Here is a 21,116-nt window from a genome sequence, read left to right as displayed (position 1 = left end):
CCCCAGCGATTGGCCCTGGGAGTCCCCCCAGGGTCAGGTGCTGGGAGGGGGCCCCAGCGATTGGCCCTGGGAGTCCCCCCAGGGTCAGGTGGGAGCCCTGGTTCCCGCGTGTGCCTTGCACAAGGCCGGTGTCCTCACCCCTCGCCTCTGTCTGTGCAGCTCCTTCCTCCTTGGGAGCCCTCCCTTTGTCAGGTTTTTGTTTATTGAAGAGCTGCTGATCCTTATCATTATTTTGTGATTCTCTTCCTGGTCCTTTTTTTTTTTTTTAATGTCGCTATTGGATTTTTTCAAACTGTGAAAACTATACCTGCTAATAAAACTTCCAAGCAAAGGTGAGGGTGGGATGATTTGAGAGAATAGCATTGAAACATGTATATTATTATATGTGAAACAGTCGCCAGTCCAGGTTCCATGCATGAGACAGGGTGCTCAGGGCTGGTGCACTGGGATGACCCCGAGGGATGGGGTGGAGAGGGAGGTGGGAGGGGGGTTCAGGATGGGGAACACATGTACACCCATGGCTGATTCATGTCAATGTATGGCAAAAACCACCACAATATTGTAAAGTAATTAGCCTCCAATTAAAATAAATAATTAAAAAAAACCCCAAAACTTCCAAGCAGTCTCTGAGCACCATGATTGTGGTTGTTTGATTGCTCAGTCATGTCTGGCTCTTTGCAACCCCGTGGACTGCAGTATGCCAGGCTCTCCTGTTCTTCACCATCTCCCAGAGCTTGCTCAAACTCATGTCCATTGAGTCGGTGATGCCATCCAACCATCTCATTCTCTGTCACCCCCTTCTCCTCCTGCCCTTAATCTTCCCCCAGCATCAGGGTCTCCTCCATGAGTCGGCTCTTTGAATCAGGTGGCCAAAGTATTGAAGCTTCAGCATCAGTCCTTCCAATGACTATTCAAGGTTGATTACGATTATAGCAGTCACGTCTGTGGAGGTCTGGAACTGGATTCTGGGTGTGCTCATTTTACAGACGGGCAACTTGAGCCTCTGAGAGAGCTGGGTAGCTTACGGGGCCGAGGTCTTCAGGACTGGGATTCTGGCCACCTCCCGGGGCCTGAGGCGGGAAGGCGGGCTCTGTCATTACCCTTGTATCTCTTCATCTGACAGCACCTAGGCCTGAGTCAGTGCAGGAAAGGAAGGAAGAGATGTGTGGGAAAGTGTCGAAGGTGGGTGAGGCCTGCACTCTGTCCCCTCCAGACTCTCCCAGCAGCAACCCAGTTGCTGGGCAACCCCTCCCGCCCCGCCCTCTCGGGGGAGGGATGCCCTGTGGGCAGTGGTCAGAGTCCGGCATCGGCAGGGGGTCAGCGGGTTGTGGACTAGAACCCTAACTGCTTCGGTCTGGGTATGTGATCTCAGGTGAGCCCCTCACCCTCTCTGGCTCTCAGCCCCCTTCAGGGTGTTGGTGCTCAGGTGCTTAGTCATGTTTGACTCTTTGCGACCCTATGGACTGTAGCCCACCAGGCTCCTCTGTCCATGGAATCCTCCAGGCAAGAATACTGGAGTGGGTTGCCATTCCCTTCTCCAGGGGATCTTCCCAACCCAGGGATCAAAGCTGGGTCTCCTGCATGGCAGGTGGATTCTTTATCACTGAGTAATTGGAGAAGCCCTTTGGGATGATGAGACCCTGAATCCCTGGGCTGTGGTGTCTCCAGAAGCCGTTGGGGGAGAGCAGGAAGAGCAGGAAGAGCTCGTACAGGCGGGTATGGAGGAGAGAGGGACACCTCAGGTCTTGGGGACCACTCACAGACACCAGGAAGGGACACCAAGTCATAAAACCCCTCTGGCAACTCCAGGGAGCTCACTGCTGCAGGGGGGCAAGGAGGGAGAGAGAGTGGGGTGCTGAGTGCGTCTTGCAGGGAAGGGGCTGCCCAGGCTGTGACCCCCCCTACCCCCACTGGAGCTCAGCAAGCTGGAGGAGCCTTCTCCAGGGCCGGAATGCCCACCTACATCCTCCTTCAGCAGCATCTGGCTGGAGGGGCCACTAGGGACACTTTTCAGGACTCCTCCCTGGGAGCTGTTTGTCCCTGGAGGGGACTGGACCCCCCTACCCCACCTTCCTCCCCAAGGTCCTTCCAGCCCCGACACCTCGCCCCCAACTCCTCATCTTCTGCATCAGCACGTGGCGGTTCCTCCAAGTTGTCTTAGGACATCTCTCAGGAATGGGCTTCTGGGCTGCCAAGAAGCCATCCCATGGCCCTCTTCCCCCTCGGTCTTCCCTTTCCAGCTCCCCCTCTGCTGCCAGACCTCAGCTGAGCCCCCCAGTTCCCTGGCACTGTGTCGGGACCCTCCTCCAAGTCCCTGACCTCTCGCCCAGCCTGGTCCGTAGCCTCCTGGGGTGTGGCCCAGAAGTAGGCACTCAGTAACTGCTTGGCTCAGCCCCTGCATGTGCCAGGCGCCCCGCTCCTGGGGTTTGTACTTCGTGCTTAGAGACCAGCCTCCCTCCGTCTCCCCATCCATTAGGCTCCCAAGTTGGGGAACAGATTTGGATCACTGAGAGATCCCATGTTCTCCGGTCTGTTTGCTTCTGGAATCTCAGGTGGCAAAGAATCTATCTGAAAACAGGCCCAGCTGTGTACGGTTCTCGAGTTCCAGTGGCAAGGCACATCTGTCATCGCAGCTGGGTGAGATGGGCCCAGGGCCCATGGGGTCGTCTTCTCCTTCCCTCTGAGTGAGGCACCCCACATTTCTGCCTCTCCCCTCTCCACCCTCTGCCAGGTGACTTCTCCGCCCCCGCTGCTCCTGCCCTCCCCTCCTGGACTCTGGTCCCACAGCCTCACTTGGATGACCCGTCTGCATCCCAGCGCGAGAGATGAATCTCCTCCTTCCCCCTACTCTGCCCCTCTCAGCTCCAGTGCTCCAGGCCTCACCTTTGCCCTTTGGCTCCATCTGGGTCACCTTGTTCTGTTTTCACTTCTTGGCTTCCTCTCCAACCCACAGTCCCACTTGACATGGGCCTCGATGCCCCTTGAAAGGGTGATTCCTGGGCCTTTTCCTGGCTGGGCCCTCCCCTTCCTGTCCTCCCCAGTCCAGCCTGGGGCCTTCTGCACCCAGCCACTCCCTGCCTGGATGTGATGTCTGGGCTTTGCTGACCTGGCAGCTAGGAGCATGCTATGAGTCAGGCAGACCTGGGTTTGAGTTCCTGGCACAGGATGGGAGTTTCCTCCTGGGGGTGTCTCCCCGAGGATCAGGGCAGTTGCTGGCCCCTCTGGATATGATGCTGTATCAGGCTGGATGCACCACGGCCGAGGCAGGCATCCTGGAGCTGTGGCTAGAGGACCCTTGAGATCCAAGGGCCAAACCTACGCATCTTGCCTGTTGGGAGAGTGCCCACTGGGTGTCTGTTGAGGCAGGGTTGGGACCAAAGCCTGGGCTGGAGGCTGAGAACCTGGTTCTCCTGTCCTGGGTCTGCCACCCTCCTGATCTCTAAAATGGGCAAACCATAGCACCAACTCCGTAGGGTTTTCGTGAAGATTCTTTGGGGTCATGCATGTAAACCTTCCCACCCCATCGACTGGGGTTAACACTTAATAAAATGGAGTGACTATGATGATGACTACATGTTTTATCAATATTATTGTCTGCTCTCCTTTGTTGATCAGTTGCTCAGTCATGTCCAACTCTTTGCGAGCCCATGGACTGCAGCACGCCAGGCTTCCCTGTCCTTCACTATCTCCCAGAGTTTGCTCAAACTCATGTCCATTGAGTCAATGATGCCACCCAACCATGTCATCCTCTGTTGTCCCCTTCTCCTCCTGCCCTCAATCTTTCCCAGCATCAGGATCTTTTCTAATGAGTCAGCTCTTTGCATCAGATGGCCAAATTATTCGAACTTCAGTTTCAGCATCAGTCCTTCCAATGGATATTCAGGACTGATTTCCTTTAGGGTTGACTGGTTTGATCTCCTTGCAGTCCAAGGGACTCTCAAGAGTCTTCTCCAGCACCACACTTCAAAAGCATCAATTTTTCAGTGCTCAGCCTTCTTTATGGTCCAACTCTCACATCTGTACATGACTACTGGAAAAGTCGTAGCTCTGACTTTGTGGACCTTTGTCTGCGATCCTATTTTCTCTATTTGGCCCCAGTTCATCGTCCCATCTCTTCCCCCACCACCCCCTCCCACCTCATCGTTTTTCAGAACAATTCTCATGGCCTTTGAGAGAGTTCTGGTTGTTTATGGTCTTTAAAAAACAGGCATTCAAAGCAAATTCCTCATTTGTTCTCCCTTTCCTCCCCTGAAAACAGAATCTGAACAGACATGAACTTGTTCCAGGAAGGGAAGCGCAGGCCTGTGAAGAGGGACCCATGGGCTGAGCTGCCTCTGGAAGGGGTGGAGGGAGTGGGCTGCCACAGACCCTTGGTGTGGGGTGTGGCACCTCCTCTCAGCCTTCTTCCCCAGCCACCACCTCCTGCCTGGGCCCCAGGACTGCATTCCAGCGTCTCACTCACTAGCTGGGTGACCTTGTGTCAGTGACTTAAGCTCTTTGAGTCTCAGTGTTCTCTGTAAATGTGGACGACACCAACCACACCGCGTAGAGCAATTGTATGCATGCTAAGTCACTTCAGTCGTGTCTGACTGTTTGCAACCCCTTGGGACTATGGTCTGCCAGGCTCCTCTGTCTCTGGGATTCTCCAGGTAAGAATGCTGGAGTGGATTGCCATGCCCTCCTCCAGGGGATCTTCCTGACTCAGGGACTGAACCTGTGTCCCCTGTGACTCCTGCATTGCAGGCAGATTCTTTACTGCTGAGCCACCAGGGAAGCCCCATAGAGCTATTGAGAGGATTAAATGAAGTACTGTCCTTGCTGGGTACTCTTGCTATCTAGGGACCAGCCGTGGGAGGGATGGCGTCATGTCAGCCCCTTTTCATTTGCGAAAGGACCAGTTCTTTGGAACCTTGAGTCCAAGACTGTTAGAGGTGGTAGGGCCTGTCCATGACTGAGCTGGTCCTCCCAGAGTACAGGGGGAAACTGAGGCCCGGTGAGGGGGTCTGCACAGTGGGCCAGCATGGACCCCAAGTCCAGCTACTCAGGACAGGGAAGTCTTGCCCAAGGAGGAGGCCCCTTGGTGTGGGTCATGACCCTCTCTGGACCTCAGTTTCTTCATCTGTCAATAGGGAGGCCTGGGCAGCGAGTGCTGGGCCTGCTCTTGCACCCTGGGACATCTCCTTCTCTGTTTAAAACCTGCTTTAGCAGAAGAGAGAGGCCAACAGCCAGTGACTGCAAAGTGGTAGTCAATCTGGTAGATGAGTTCATTTTAGAATGTTGATTTTTGTTTTAATTGCAAAAAGAGTCATGCTCATAAAATAATTCAAATGCTAAACAAATGAACAAAGCAGAACCCGAAACTCGCCCTCTGCTTCTCATTCCCACACTCAGATGTGCCGCCCTTAACAGCCTGGAGTGCTGCCTCCTGGACCTCTTCTTTGAGGCCCCCAAGCATAAATAACTCACCTGCACCTACAGGAATAATCTTAAATGCGATGCTGTTCAACGTGGGAGTCTGCAGAGCTCCTGATGCCGCAGAGTGCAGACACCTTCCTTTTGTTACGTGTACCCAGGTCCCCTTCATCTTCTGTCCGACCTGAGTGAACTGTTGGGTATTGAATCATTCCCACCCCCACCATGCACAATTGGCTTGTTTCTGGCAATTTCTGGTGCATTCTGTGGGCTGGATTCCTACAGGAGCAAGGGCCCCCATGCCCACTTAGAACTGGGCACACGACCACCCTCCCCCTCCAAACACGCAGTCCCCTCTTGCCACTCCCCCAGCCCCAGTCAGAGTGCCTATTCTCCACATTCCGGCTGGTCTGATGGGGAAAATGAAACCTCCCGTTTGTGATCATTTGCCGGCTGGTGAGACCGAGCGTCTTTTCACTTGTATGCCGGCTTCTGTGTCTCTGTTGGTTTCACCGTCACGGTCATTGCCTTTTCTCGCCCAGAGGCTCACCCAGCCGTGTGTGGGAAAGGCCCCACCCCGGCCAGAAATGCAACGCAGATGTGAGTGCGGAGCCCGTGTGGACGGTTTTATGAGCTGGGATTTGGGGCAAGGCGGATGCCCCTCCCTGGCGTAGGGTCACTGCCCGGAAGCAATCATGCCAACCTCATAGCCTGTTTGTCCTTCCCTTTCAGAGAAGACCGGGAAGATCCTGACGGAGTTCCTCCGATTCTACGAAGACCAGTATGGCGTGGCCCTCTTCAACAGCATGCGACATGAGATCGAGGGCACTGGGTTGCCGCAGGCCCAGCTGCTCTGGCGCAAGGTGAGAGGCTCTGGGCAGAGGTGGGGCGACCTCCAAGGGCATGGGCAAGGATCCTTCCCTCTCTGGGCCTCGGTTTCCCGTGGTTGCTGGATGGTCTGTGAGGGCCCCACCCCGGCTTCTGAATAGGGAGGTGACCTGGTTGTGGCATCGAAGCCCCTGTGGGCACTTCCTCCCGGGGCCAGCCCCTCCTCCTGCCAGGCTGGGGCTGAGTCATCTTGACAGGCCTGGTCCAAGCCCAGCTCCTCCTCTTAGAGTCTACGTGCCCTTGAGCTAATGACCTCACCTCGTGGGGCCTCAGTTTACTCACCTGTGAATGGGGATGGGCACACTTCCCGCGCCAGGGGGCCGCGAGGATTAAAGCTCTGTGGGCCGGGTGCCTGGGGCTGGACAGATGCTTGACTGACGTGTCATCATCTCTGGCCTTGTCATTATCCTCTTATCAGTGGTAGGGTTATGTTTGCACAGTAAAGGTTTGTCCAGGAAGCTGCCTGCTCCCCACTGGGGGGTCAGAATGGGCCAGAGGAGGCTAGTAGAGCCTCCCAGGGTGGGGATCCTGTGCTCACCCCTGGCTTCGGGGTGGGAATGGCACTGAGGAAGTGAGGGACTGGCGGCACTGGTGGGGCTGAGCGCTTGGGGTGAGAAGCCAGGCCTTGCTGTTTCTGGGGATGCTGCAGTGGGCCCTTGTCTGGGTGGTCTGGGAGGGCTTCCTGGAAGAAGGGCCATCTCAGCTAAAGACCTGATGGGAGAAGGAATATCAGACCCAGGCAGTGGCATGGGCAGAGACCCAGAGGTGAGCCCATGGCTTGCTTGGGATGGTGGAGGGCAGGACTCAAGCCAGGTTCCAGATTCCTGACTTGATTCCTCTTTCTGCCTTGACTCCCAGCCTGCCTGGGTGGAGAGAATGTCAGGGCTGTGTGTCAGAGCATCACCTGTCACTTTGATTTGGGGCCCAGAAAATTCTGTCTGGTCTCCTGATGTCATGGCAACCTCCCGACCTGTGACAGCAAAGGGCAGCTGTGGCTGGGTGTCTGGCAGGGGCACACCTATGTGATAGCAGAGAGGGCTTTGGACACCCACCTCAGGGAGCTGCTTCCTGTGGGCTGCTTGCTCCCCTATTTGGAAGGAAATGTCACAGGCAGCCTGAATTCCAATAACCCAAGACAGGAGCAGGGTCGCCTGATGTGCTCGGCATTTACCCTGCATGAGAAACGCCTTTCACACTCATCAGGTTGAGTGTTCATGGTCAGAAAACAGACGCAACGTGTCAGCAGGAAGACTAATATGAAATCACCCACAGTTTCAGAAGAGGAGGGGTTTTGGGTCCCATTTGCCACTCAGGAAACTGACCATCATGAGGCTAAGTCAGGGTAACAATAGAAATCATTATCATCATCACATAAATTGTTTTTGTTAGAAATAATACTGCAATTAATATAGTAATAGTAGTGATAAAAACAACAGTTCTTTTGTGCGGGCGCTACTCATCCAGCTGGCATGACATGGCTCAGCGGGACTGTGATTATGACCCGGCGCCCCTCCCAGAGGTGGACACCGGGGCTCAGGGAGGTAGAGTTGCTTGTCCAGGCTCCTGAGGTGTTGGGTGTCAGAGCCTGGGGGCCTGTGCTCTCACCATCCCCCAAAGATGCCCGTCAGTGGCATCAGAGAGCTTTGCAGAGTGCAAAGTATTTGGCCTGGGCTGTTTCCTGGGTTCCGCTTCCTGCAGACCTTCCAGTGGAAACACGACTCTGCCATTTGAAAGTCTTAAAAATAAAACCCAAACCCACATCTGTAAACCAACCAACCAGCCATTACGGGCTGTCCAGGATCTGAGGGTGGACTTCAGGGGGGCAGGGTGCCAAGCCCCACTCACCCGGGGAGGCCTGAGTGAGTTCCGGCTCTAAGCGGAGTGGAGGCTGCAGACCCGGGGGAACAAGGGTCTGTCCGGGTGTCTGGAGAGCTCTTTGTGCTCTTTCTTTCTCGCAGAGACGGGAGCTTAGCTGGGGTAAGAGTAGGCCCCTGTCTAAATATAGACCCCACAGCCCAGGGGAAAGCCCACTGTCGGTGGTGGGGAGGGGGTGCCTGGTGGAGAGGGGGGAACCATTTTCTTTTCCTGTAAATATTTTTGTCCCTGGGTAGGAAGCAGTCTTCGGGGTCCTATTGTTTGAGTACAATGGGCCCTCATTTTCCAGGAATGTTTTGGCATTTCCCCTCGAAGAGTGGCAGGCAGGTTGCTGGGGAGAAGAGGCCCGGTGAGGAGACAGGCCTGGGGGTGGGGAATGCCTCGGGAGGGGCTACTCACCTCTGACTGCAGCTGCAGAGCTCGGAAGCTAGGAGGGTTAGGCCCCAGTCAAATTATACCTTCTCCCTTTATTACACAGGATACATGTTGCTTTTTGCAGAAGGCCCCATATTTGTTGTAGAGCAGACAGAGGCTTTTGAGAGACAGGAACCCTTGACTCCTGTGCTCCTCCCACCCAGGAGCAGGGCTGTTCCCTCTTGGCCTCCTGTTATCTCCTTTCCGGAAGCTTCCCTGGTGCTCAGTCTGTTTACTCTCCCTTCCCCCTCTCCAAATGTCAGTCTGAGGACCCGGGAGACTGATGCAGACAGAACCCCAGTAGTGGTCATGGGCAGCTCCTCTGTATTGTACTGCCTGCCCGGTGCCAACTGCCTGCGTGATCCCTGCACATGTTGTCGCAGCTGTCCCTGTCCCATTTTACAGATGAGGAAACTGAGGCTCAAAGAGGTGATGGGGCAGGCCTGAAGTCACACCGAGCCTGTGGTAGAGTCAAAGCTAGGGCTTTGCAGGGAGGTCTCGGTGTTTCTGCTGCCCACGCTGGCCACGAGTCTGCCAGGGTGTTGGTCAGACGGGAACCCTCTGGGATGAAGTCCCCTACTCCCCCATCTGGGTTCGTGGAGACGATCTTGTCACCTGTCAGGGCCGGGGAGGCTCTATGGCACCGCCTCGGTCAAGTCTGTGTTGCCCTGAGGGGAAACAGGCCCAGAGCAGGAAGAGAGATGTGCTCAGGTGCCGGCGGGCCGGTCCCCTCCGGCCAGAGCGGCCGTGGCACAGTCACACTGCAGGCAGAGTGGACGGGGAAGCAGCCTGCCTCGGGCTCCGGAGACCTGCCCCAGGAGGCTGCCGTGTCTGCTGGGGCCAGGACGGGGCGGGGCCCTGTCTGGCTCCCCTGTCACAGTGCCTGGCCTGGGCTCTAGTCCCGGCATCACCGTGCCTCTGGCTGGACCTGGAGTGGGGAGGGGGCCTTCGCTGCTCCCCAGCCTCATTTCCCCATCTGCCAAACGGGTGTCGCACCGTGCTGCCTCGGAGACCTCGGTGAGGAGTGAGGTCAGGGCGGACGGCCTCACTCCCCGCCCCTCGCCGCCCACAGGTGCCCCTGGAGGAGCGCATCATCTTCTCGGGGAACCTCTTCCAGTACCAGGAGGACAACAAGAAATGGAGGAACCGCTTCAGCCTCGTGCCGCATAACTACGGGCTGGTGCTCTACGAGAACAAAGTGGTGAGGCGCCCCCCAGGCCTCCTGGGCCCGGCCCAGCGCTTCTTCCGTGTCCCCGCAGCCCCCTACTCTGCGATCGTTAATGCTGCACACCCCCCAACTCCTGAACGTGAGACCCCCATACCTCCACCCTCAGCCAGCCACCGCACCCGTCTCGCTGTCACCAGGCGCAAAGCCGAGCCTCAGCATCTTTCCCCCAGCCCTTTCCTGCCTGCCCAAAGCTGGGCACCCCCTCTCTGAGTGGCATCTCACCCATCCAGGCACCCAGCTCGCTGAGGGTCCCCTTTCACTGTGCCTCTCCCTCCAGAAGCAGCCCATCACTGGCACTGGCCCACCCCCATGGCCCTCCCAATCTCTCCTCCTCCAGGGCCCTCCTCCCCCCACAGCCCCCTTCCTGCCTTGGGCTTCCACAGCCACAGCAAACTGGCCATTCCCCTGCCTCAGAGCACTCCTGGGTGCTGCTCCTGTCTTTTTTCCTTCCTAATGCCTCTGCTCGCAACTCCCTGCCCTGAAGCAGGGAAGCTGGGGGATGACTGTCCTTTTTTTAAAGTTTATTTATTTTTGGTTCCATTAGGTCTTTGTTGCTGTGCGTGGGCTTTTTTCTAGCTGTGGCGAATGGGGCCTGCTCTCTAGTTGTGGTCTGCGGCTTCTCTTCTTGCAGAACACAGGCTCTAGGGTGCTCGGGCTTAGTTGCCCAGCAGCAGGTGGAATCTTCCTGGACCAGGAATTGAACCCGTGTCCCCTGTGTTGGCAGGCGGATTCTTGACCACCAGTCTGGGGATGAGTGTCCTTTGCCTTGGGCCCTTGGGGAAGTCCCACCTGGTTCAACCACAGACCCAACTTCTGCCACACATTCCTCTAGAGTAGCCAAAAGACAGGCTTGAGCGCCCTGTTTTGAGGCAAATCAGTGTTATTCAGTTGCTCAGTCATGTCCGACTCTTTGCGACGTCATGGGACTACAGCGCGCCAGGCTCCTCTGTCCTCCACTATCTCCTGGAGTTTGCTCCAATTCATGTCCACTGAGTCGGTAATGCTATCTAACCATTTCATCATCTGCCATCCCCTTCTGCTCTTGCCTTCAGTCTTTCCTAACATTGGGGTTTTTCCAGTGGGTTGGCTCTTTGCATCAGGTGGCCAAAATATTGGAGCTTCAGTTTCAGCGTCAGTCCTTCCAGTGAATATTCAGGGTTGATTCCCTTAAGGGTTGACTGGTTTGATCTCTTTGCAGTAGAGTAATACTTTGGCCACCTCATGCGAAGAGTTGACTCGTTGGAAAAGACCCTGATGCTGGGAGGGATTGGGGGCAGGAGGAGAAGGGGACGACAGAGGATGAGATGGCTGGATGGCATCACCGACTCGATGGACGTGAGTTTGAGTGAACTCCAGGAGTTGGTGATGGACAGGGAGGTCTGGTGTGCTGCAGTTCATGGTGTTGCAAAGAGTCAGACACGACTGTGCGACTGAACTGAACTGAACTGAACTGAACATAAGCAGAGTCAGGAGCAACTGATGCCTCAGGGCAGCAGTTCTCAGTGCACAGAATCACCTGGAAGGCTGGTGTAAAAACAGGTTGCTGCCTGTGACTGATTCATGTTGATGTTTGACAGAAAACAACAAAATTCTGTAAAGCAATTATCCTTCAATTAAAAAAAAAACAAAAACAAAAAACACACCATGTTGCTGGGCCTACCCTCAGTTTGATTCACCCGCAATAGGGCCAAGAAAATGCATTTCTGATGAGTTCTCATGTGACTTTGATGCTACTCATCAGGGACCACTTAAAAAATCTCTGAGGTTTCAGCTGCTCTCAAGAAATATGTTGAGTGGTGACACCTAGTGGCAGGGTGCAGCATGGCAGCCCTGCTGTATGAGCGCCTACATCAGAACTATTTTTTCTTCCCACTGGTGTAAGAAAGCAGTTGTTGTTCAGTCACTCAGTTGTGTCTGATTCTTTGTGACCCCATGGACTGCAGCGTGCCAGGCCTCCCTGTCCTCTACTATCTCCGGGAGTTTGCCCAAGTTCATGTACATTGAATCAATGGTGCCATCCAACCGTCTCATTCTCTGTCACCCACTTCTCCTGCCTTCAATCTTTCCCAGCATCAGGGTCTTTTCCAGTGAGTTGGCCCTTTGCATCAGCTGGCCAAAGTATTGTAACTTCAGCATCAGTCCCTCCAATGAATATATTCTCCTCCGAAGGGGACCTAGAAAGTTAGTGGACAGTTCAGGGTAATCAAAGACCCTGGGCTCTAGAGGCTGACAGGCCAGGTTCATGTCTTAGGTTGGCTACTTTACCAGTTATGTGATGTTGGGGCTTGTAATGGTGCTCACCTTTGGATTGTGAGAATTCTGTGAAATAAGCATTCGGGGTCCATGGCACAGTACCTGGTAGGTAATGAACACTAGGCTGGTGTTAGCTGCTCTTTGTAGAGCCAGTAGTAGCAGTGGTGATAACATTAGGTTGGCCAAAAAGTTTTTTTCAGGTTTCTTTTCTGTAAGATGTTAACGGAAAACCCCAAACGAATTTTTTGGTGAACCCAGCCATGATCACATCAGCAGTGCTTACTGACCCTTGCTGTAGCAAGCACTGTGCTAAACCTTACCTAGTTATCTCCCTGGGTTCTTAGGGAGCCCTATGAGGTAGGCACTATTATCACCCTGGTTTTATAGATGAGGAAACTAAAGCATGTTGTTGTTACTTAGTTGCTAAGTGGTGCATAGCCTGCCAGGCTTCTCTGTCCATGGGATTCTCCAGGCAAGAATACTGGAGTGGGTTGCCATTTCCTTCTCCAGGGAAATCTTCCTGAACTGGTGTCCCCTGCATTGGCAGGTGGATTCTTTACCACTGAGCCAGGGATGTCCAAACTAAAGCACAGGACATGTTATCCTTGACACACATAGTACTTAGTGAAGCTAGGATTTGAGCCCCGAGCCTGGGTCCTGCTCAGGACACCATGTTGCCTCTAGTCACAATAATGATCAAACTCCTTTCTTTCTCTTTTCTTCCTCTCCTCCTCCTCCTCCCTGTCTTGGGCAGGGAACACTGAGTGGGGCTCTGGGGCCAGGTAGAGACATGGGGTTTGGGCTTGGCCATACCTGTAGCTGCCTCCACCATCTCTCTTGCCCCCTCCTCAGGCTTATGAGCGGCAGATCCCACCCCGAGCTGTCATCAACAGTGCGGGCTACAAAATCCTCACCTCCTTGGACCAGTACCTGGAACTCGTTGGCAACTCTTTACCAGGTAAAGGGACCACCCATCCCAGGCCAAGTGCCCAGGGATTTGGCCAGAGAGTGTGGGGGGCATTCCTGGTTCTGGAATGCCAAGCTCCATGTTTACAGGAAGAGCAGCTGGGCTAGAGCTGTGGCAAGTGCCCAGCACAACCTGAACCTCCAAGGGGAGGCTTGAGAGGGGTTTGCCTGAAGTCATTGGGGCCACACCAGTGTGAGTTCCACCTAGCCCCCACTTCCTGAGCCTGGTGATCACAGCTGTGCAGGGGGCTTACTCTGTACTCTGTCCCTTCCCTGGGTCCCTGAGAGGTTCCGGAGAAGACGATCCAGGTGCCCCACTTTGTAAGCTGCCAAGTCAATGCTGCATTTGTGGGGAGCCATCCTAGGTGACCCCACCCTATCAGAGACACCCAGAAGCTTTGTGGGATCATGTCTGCCTCTTAGCTGATCCCAAGGAGACCAAGGGGTAGTGAGACGCCCCTGTGTGGGACTTGGTGATCGAGGACTCAGCTGGAGTCTGGTTTTCCTGAATTCCAGCCCCTGCACTGGGAGGGCTGACCTTGGGGTGTTGTGGAGACCCCACGAGGTGCTGTGTGTGTGGTGAGCCCAGCACAGGGACCCAGAGCCAGGACCCAAAGAACTGCCATTGTCCTGTTATTAACAGGAGTGACCAGGTCACAGCCCAGGACCACTTATCTCTCTGGATCTCAAATATCCATGCAGACAAAACAGAGAGAGAAAAATCCCCTTTTATTTATTCTGTATCCCCTGCCCCCACGCCTCCCTCCTACTTTGGACATTTAAGCCACCCTTTGGCTTCTGCAACTGAAATTTGAAGGGAAACCCAAGACAGTAATGCTTGGCCCTTGACCCTGAGAGTTCCAACCCTGTGTTATTTGTGCCCCCTGCATAGAGTTTAGAACCTGACCCCAGGGATGTGGACGCATTACCAACTCTAAGAACTGGTGCTGGGGGGCCAGAGGGGGGCAGGCCTTCTCTTAGCCAAGCTGTGGAGCCTGAGAGAAGTGGCCTCCCCGCTGACTCTGGTCATTCCGGGACAGGCCAGCCCTCTCTGGACCTGGAGGGGCAGGGCGAGGGGTCAGCTGCTGGCTGTCCTCTGGCCAAGGGAAGCCACAGAGGGGAGCCGCTTAGGGGGTGCTGTCTCCACAGGGACCACACCAAAATCGGGCTCTGCCCCCATCCTCAAGTGCCCCACGCAGTTCCCGCTCATCCTCTGGCATCCTTCGGCGCGTCACTACTACTTCTGCATGATGACGGAAGCCGAGCAGGACAAGTGGCAGGCCGTCCTGCAGGACTGTGTCCGACACTGCAACAACGGTGAGCCGCCCCGTGAGGCCCTGGGAGCTGGGAGGGGGTTACCGGGTGCGTTGCTGAGTGGTGACACCTAGTGGGCGACTGTGGAGTGGCACCCCTGCTCTATGAGCCGTTTTCCTTTTCCTTCTGGGGTTTTTAGAAACCATGTTCAGTTCAGTTCAGTTCATTCCAGTCGCTCAGTTGTGTCCGACTCTTTGCGACCCCATGTACCGCAATACGTCAGGCATCCCTGTCCATCACCAACTCCCGGAGTTTACTCAGACTCAGTGTCCATTGAGTCAGTGAGGCCATCCAACCATCTCATTCTCTGTTGTCCCCTTCTCCTCCTGCCTTCAATCTTTCCCAGCATCAGGGTCTTTTCCAGTGAGTCAGCTCTTTGCATCAGGTGGCCAAAGTATTGGAGTTTCAGCTTCAGCATCAGTCCTTCCAGTGAATACCCAGGACTGATCTCCTTTAGGATGGACTGGTTGGACCTCCTTGCAGTCCAAGGAACTCTCAAGAGTCTTCTCCAACACCACAGTTCAAAAGCATCAATTCTTTGGTGCTCAGCTTTCTTTATAGTCCAACTGTCACACCCATACATGACCACTGGAAAGACGATAGCCTTGACTAGACGGACCTTTTGCCCTTAACGTCCCTGGTGGCTCAGTTGGTAAGGAATCTGCCTGCAATGCAAGAGACCCAGGTTCAAACCCTGGGTGGGGAAGATCCCCTGGAGAAGGAAATGACAACCCACTCCAGTATTCTCGCCTGGAGAATCCCGTGGACAGAGGAGCCTGAAGGGCTAGAGTCTGTAGAGTTACAGAGTCAGACGTGACTTAGCAACTGAACCACCAACCACCACTTTTCTTTCTGGTTTTTGGAAACCATTGTCATGCTCCCTTAACCCTCTCCCCTGATGAAGACTGTTGTTCTGTGACGCTGAGAAAAAAATACAGGAAATTGTTTCCAGAGGGGTGCGGTTGTTGAGCTCCTGAATCACAGAGGAAAAACCCTGATTCTGCCACTTTCCAGCAACATGATCTTAGGAGACCAACGTGCCTCTTGGAGCCTCTGTAAAATGGGGATAATATTTTCTCCTGTGTCTTAGAGGCTCTAGGAGGATTCACAGTCCTTGTTAAAGATTTTTTTATGGTGTCATTTCTTTCTTATCACTGACCTGCCTGGTAGTGTAGGAACTTCCCTTCCCCGCTCAGGGCCTCTTTCTCATCTGTAAAGTTACAAGGTCTCTTCCGGCTCACTTATTCATTCAACAAACCTTTCAGTGTTTCTCTGAACCAGACCCAGGGCTGGGTGCTGAGAATGCAACAGGGAAGCAAGACCTGGTCCCTCCCCTACCCTGGTCCCTCACTGACGGCAGCCTAGGGGTAGCGGGGACAGATGTTAAACAGATGAGGATACCAGGGGGTGGTGAGTCAGGACTGTGCTGGGTGGGAGCCACCCAGGGAGCTTGGAGGGTGTGTATATACTGGGGGGTTGCTGAGCTTGTATGGGCAGAGGGGTTGATGAGGGCGGCATCCTTGAGGAGGCAATGGTTCAGCTGAGACCTGAAGGATGCATAATTCTAGAACAGAGGGAGGCGTGTTCCAGACAGAGGTCCCAGCGAGCGTGAAGGGAGGCCTGGCGTGGGGGTGCTTCAGAGGAGGACGCATGAGGGCCTGAACTTGGGAGGGGGTGCCCGGAAATGGGACTGGCAGGGCACTGGAGTCAGGTCCGGAGGGCCTCATGAGGCTCACAGGAGTTTGATCAGAAAGGCTTGATTGTCTCTTGGTGGGAGGGTGTGGGTGACGAGGGGCTTTCTGCCCCTGGGGGAGGAACAACCCTGTCCCAGACCCTGAACTTCCCTCCTAGTGACTGGACCCCCCCCCCCCGCCCCATCCCTGCTCCGCCCTCCCTGGCTGCCGGCATACCTCGGGCACAGGTCCACTTGGAGGCTGGACCATGGGCACCCACGCCTAGAGGCGGGCTGTGCGGTGACTTGGCTCACCTCACCTGTCCTCTGTCCTTTCCACTCTCCAGGGCCGCCTCTGCCCCAGCTGGAATCTGCTGGGCGGCAGGAACCAGGTCTTTGGTCAGGCCAACCCCTGCCGCCCACAAAAGGCCTCCTGTTTCCAGGTCCCTGGGGGCTGAGGGGCCAGGACTGGGCAGAGCAATCTGGGCTCCCTTCCTCCTCCCCGCTCCCTCCCTCCCCTCCATCCCTGGCCCAGGCCCCTCCGTCTCCAGGTTTCCAAGGCTAATGGCAGACCTGGCCAGGTGACCCCAGGCCAGGCTGGGTAGGGACCAACCAGTGGGGGGAAGAGCTGCCATGCATTTCCCCACTGCACAATGGCGGTTGTGATCAACTAGATTGCTAGATTATGGGGAGCAATCAATGGGCGAGTCCTGGGTAGAGCTCTTGGCCCTGTGCCTGGCACATAGCGAGCGCTCAGCTGGGAGGCTGAGTGGGTGGGTGTGGGTCTGTGGGCAGGTGGGGAGGCCAGGGGAGAGCTGCTGGGGCCAGGTGGGGAGCAGGGGCGTCCTGCAACTCGGTGTCAGGAGCTGATGGGGTGGTTTCAGAGGAGCCTCCCCCACCCCTTACCCGCCCCAGAACTGTGGGAAAGTTCTCAGCTTCCTCGGAGGCTGGGTCTGGAATTTGTGGGGCCTGGAATTGCTCATTCCGGGGGCTGCCAGGAAGTGGTGGGGGGGGGGGGCTGGAGGAGGCCAAGCTGGGTGGACGCCAGCTTGTCCAGGGTCCTTCTCACATCCTGCATTCCTGGAGCAGCTGGGGGCAGCAGGGGCGCTGAGCTGGGCTTCGGGGTGGGCCGGGGGTGCCGAGGTCAAGGCCTCTTCCTGTCTGCCCGCCGTCCCCCCCTCCTCTGTGGGACTGAGGAGTGCTGCTTCCTTTCTCAGCCTGACCCCGAGGACCCCATGGGCGGGCGGGAAGCCTCCAGGTCTCGCTGGAGCCACTGGGCCCGGTTCCAGCCTGGGGCAGCCACCCTCTAGTGACTGTGTGACTTTGCTTCCCTGGACCTTGAGAGCCACCGGCCCCTCTGAGAGCTGCATGCGGGAACGCGTGTGGGAACGTGTGTGGGGTCTCAGCCTCAGCCTACCGGGTGCTGCTGTAACAAAGGGCCACAGCCTGAGTGGCTTCAACAGCAGAAGTTAGCTTTTGCGCGGTTCTGGATGCTGGAAGCCCCACATCCAGGTGTCAGCAGGGTTGTTTTCTTCTGAGTCTCCTTGACTAGGAGGCAGCCAGCGTCTCCCTGGGGTCGTCGCATAGTCCTTGCTCCGTGTGTGCCCTGATTCTTTGTCCAGATTTCTTCTTATAAGGACACCAGTCATATCGGACCAGGGCCCGGCCTCATCCCCTCCTTTTAACTTAATTACCTAAGTCCTGGGCTTCTCAGGGGCGCTAGTGGTAAAGAACCCTCCTGCCAATGCAGGAGATGCAAGAGACGTGGGTTCAGTCCCTGGGTCGGGAAGGTCCCCTGGAGGAGGAAACGGCAACCCACTCCGGTATTCTTGCTTGGAGAAGCCCATGGGCAGAGGAGCCTGGTGGGTTTATAGGCCGGGGGTCATGCAGAGTCGGACACGACTGAAGTAACAGCACGCACACGCACGCACCTAAGTTTCCGCATCCAGACATGGCCCCTTTCTGAGCAGCTGGGGGTCAGGACTTCAGCACGGCACTTTGTCGGGACATAAGTCAGTCCCCAACAGCCAGGCTCGGGGGGAGGGCTCAGGAGGGGCCACCCTCACTTTTGACTCAGCCCCTTGGCCTGCAGAGTAGGGCTGTCCTGAGGCTCTGAGGCTTCACGTCTGACCAGAGCCTGGGATGTCAGCCACCTCCTTGCTGCTGCCCAGCCTGTCCTGCCACCTGGAAAGCGGCCCCTGCCCAGCACACCCAGCTTGCTGTCTGCAGAATGCAAATGCCCATGTGTGAGAGAGGCTGCGTGTATAACACACAACTGGATTTTCTAGGCAAAACCTGGTCTCGGGGAGACAGTGTTTCCCTCCTTAATTAAGCCTGCCTCCTCCCCCAGCCCAGCTGGGCAGCACCCACCCCAGGGCTCTGTGGGACCCTCCTGCTCTGCCCCCGCGTTGCTCCCTCCTGGATGCAGGTTCTGAAACGCTCAGGGCCCCATCCCAGTCTTGGGAGCTGCCACTGCCAGGCTGGGTTCTGGGCCTGTTGGTCCACTGCTGAGCCCCCCTCCAGCCCTGAACGGCAGTGATTCCTGGGTCACCCGGATGGTGGGAGGAGAGGCCCTCTCCATGCCAGAGAGGGGCTTTTTCTCTGTGGGGGTGACTCATTCCATAGTCATCACAGTGGGAGCTGGGATTTTAGAGGCCCCGACTGCTGTTTGGCTCTGGGGACACAGCGGTCAGAGGCACAAGGCCAGGCAGGGGGCCGCCTCCTGCCAGGCTCTGAGGTGTTTAACCACATCTTCCCAAAGTTGGATGTTGCAACTTCCTGCAGCCTGGCTCCCCAGCACCCAGGCGGAGGTCCACATCTTGTTCAGCAACTCCCTGGTCAGCATGGGGGAGGTGGGCAAACTCCTCTGGGCGCCCCCCACCACCTCCTCTAACAAAAGCCATGGATTGGTGTTCCCAGCCTCCCGGGTGCACAGCGGTGGTCACAGCGGACCCAGGGCCCCAGGAGCCAGTCGGGGATTCAGTTCCTGACGCAGGGAGTGCCCACCAGGCCTGCAACCGGGCCCACAGTGTGGTCCCTGCAGCCCCTCCATGGGTGTGTGAGGCCAGGCTGGTCATAGCTCCCACTGTTCAGAAGGGAACACTGAGGCCCTTTAGGGTTCGATGATCTTCCACAAGGCTTGGCAAATGACAGCCAGGGAGCCAAACTGGGCCCATCGCCTGTCTGAGTAAATCCAGTTTTATTGGCCCGTTCATTCACACCCTGTCTGCGCTAACTTTCCTGCTACAGCCGCGGGTGGAATGGCTGGGACAGAGGTTACCAGCCTGCAAAGCTGTGCACATTTACCATCTGGCCCTCTATTGGGGGGAGTGTGCAGGCCCCTGATGGAGGAAGGGTCTCTGGGCGCCTCTGGCACCCCCTCTGCTGTGTTTTGAGGCCTCTCCTGGTTGGGGGGAGGGTGGACTCCCCCAGTGGTCCTGGCTCTGCCACGCAGTGGCCTTGGTCCCTTGGCAGTGGCCTGACCTTGGAACCTGTTTCTTCATCTGTGAAAGCAGAAACAACGACGGTGCCCACGTCTTGGGCTGGTGGGAGGGCTTAAGGAGATGAGGGTACGAAGGAGGGTTGTCTTGCTGCTGCTGGCGGATTGTTACTGCTGTTAACTGTCACTGCAACCTCTCCTGTTGCTGTTACTGCAAGAGCGGTGGGGGCCTCGGGCAGGGGCCATCCTGCCAACCTGCTCCCTCCGTCCCTCTCCCCGGGCAGGGATTCCCGAAGACTCCAAGGTGGAGGGCCCTGCGTTCACGGATGCCATCCGCATGTACCGCCAGTCCAAGGAGCTGTACGGCACCTGGGAGATGCTCTGTGGGAACGAGGTTCAGGTGAGGCCGGGGAGGCTGTGGAAGTCCACCCGGGGCCCAGAGGGTGGACTGAGCACCCCAGCGGGGCCCCGGGGCACTGGCTGCAGGTTTGGACCCGGATGACAAGCTTAGGTTTGGGCGGGTGGAGGCTGAGGTGGGCCACACAGGTGGTTATTTTTGTTCAGTTGTTTCCCAAGCACCGACCCTGGACTAGGGGTGGGTGCCACTGAGAGTAAGAGGGCACAGTCCTGACCCCTAGGGAGCTCTCTGTCTAGCAGGAGAAACACATTTGACTTCCATGTGCCGGCGAGGGGCCTGGGGGAGTATTCTCGATGGGGAAGCTGCGCATGCAGAGGTCCTGAGCTGGGGCCCCTGCTGGATCCTGCAGGACAGCCAAGCAGATCATCCAGGGCCTCTGGGAAGGATGCTTGGGAGACAGAGCAGTGGGGACGTGGAGCAAAGGGCAGCTTTGAAGGGGGCTTGAGTGGCTGGATTTGCCGGAACAGGGAGAGGGGCTGGGCACGCTCCAAACCCTGCCCCTGCCTCCCGGTCCCAGATCCTGAGTAACCTGGTGATGGAGGAGCTGGGCCCTGAGCTGAAGGCAGAGCTGGTCCCCCGGCTGAAGGGGAAGCCGCAGGAGCGACAGAGGCAGTGGATCCAGGTGGGTGGTCTGGGCTCAGGAGTGGGGGTGGGGGGCCCACAGCTGCCCGGCACCCCCAGCCGGACGCTGACACCGTCGCCGATGCCCTGCCCACAGATCTCGGATGCCGTGTACCGCATGGTGTACGAACAGGCCAAGGCACGCTTTGAGGCGGTGCTGTCCAAGCTGCAGCTGGCCCGGCCGGCCATGGAGGCAGTCATCCGCACCGACATGGACCAGATCATCACCTCCAAGGAGCACCTGGCCAGCAAGATCCGAGGTAGGCAGGCCACCTGCTCTGGTTGTCATCACGGGGTGGGTGGGCGGGGACCACCCACCCTTGGGGGTCAGGGCCTCCCTCCTGCCTCTTTCAGGGATCCATGTACATGTCACAGCGGTGACTTGATTCACTGATTATTTTTTAAAAGCCAGAATTAAATCCGAGCCCTTGTTCTTCCAACCCCTGTGTGTCATTTGGTGGCTGTTCTTTCTTTTCTTTGGCCTCATGGTGCAGCCAGTGGGATCTTAGTTCCCTGATCAGGGATCGAACATGCACTTCACTGCAGGAAGCTTTAACCACTGGATCACTGGGGAAGTCCCAGGTGGCTTTTGTCTCTATAGACCCAGATCTTGGTG

At 56.4% G+C, this 21,116-nt stretch overlaps 1 protein-coding gene across 1 annotated transcript in view; it reads left to right on the top strand.

Annotated features, from left to right (window-relative positions):
• NIBAN2 (niban apoptosis regulator 2) overlaps window positions 1–21,116 on the top strand; it is a 54,694-nt gene that overhangs the window by 28,490 nt on the left and 5,088 nt on the right. The window contains exons 2-8 of the mRNA XM_040225175.1: window positions 6,145–6,275; window positions 9,662–9,790; window positions 12,923–13,028; window positions 14,186–14,353; window positions 19,746–19,861; window positions 20,397–20,501; window positions 20,598–20,760. Of these exons, the coding sequence (XP_040081109.1) occupies window positions 6,145–6,275; window positions 9,662–9,790; window positions 12,923–13,028; window positions 14,186–14,353; window positions 19,746–19,861; window positions 20,397–20,501; window positions 20,598–20,760 (918 nt within the window). The remainder of the gene's footprint in view (window positions 1–6,144; window positions 6,276–9,661; window positions 9,791–12,922; window positions 13,029–14,185; window positions 14,354–19,745; window positions 19,862–20,396; window positions 20,502–20,597; window positions 20,761–21,116) is intronic.

The sequence above is a fragment of the Oryx dammah genome, unplaced genomic scaffold (genome assembly GCF_014754425.2).
Source record: "Oryx dammah isolate SB20612 unplaced genomic scaffold, SCBI_Odam_1.1 HiC_scaffold_25, whole genome shotgun sequence".
Classification (NCBI taxonomy): domain Eukaryota; kingdom Metazoa; phylum Chordata; class Mammalia; order Artiodactyla; family Bovidae; genus Oryx; species Oryx dammah.
This window is presented reverse-complemented; position numbering and strand designations above follow the sequence as displayed.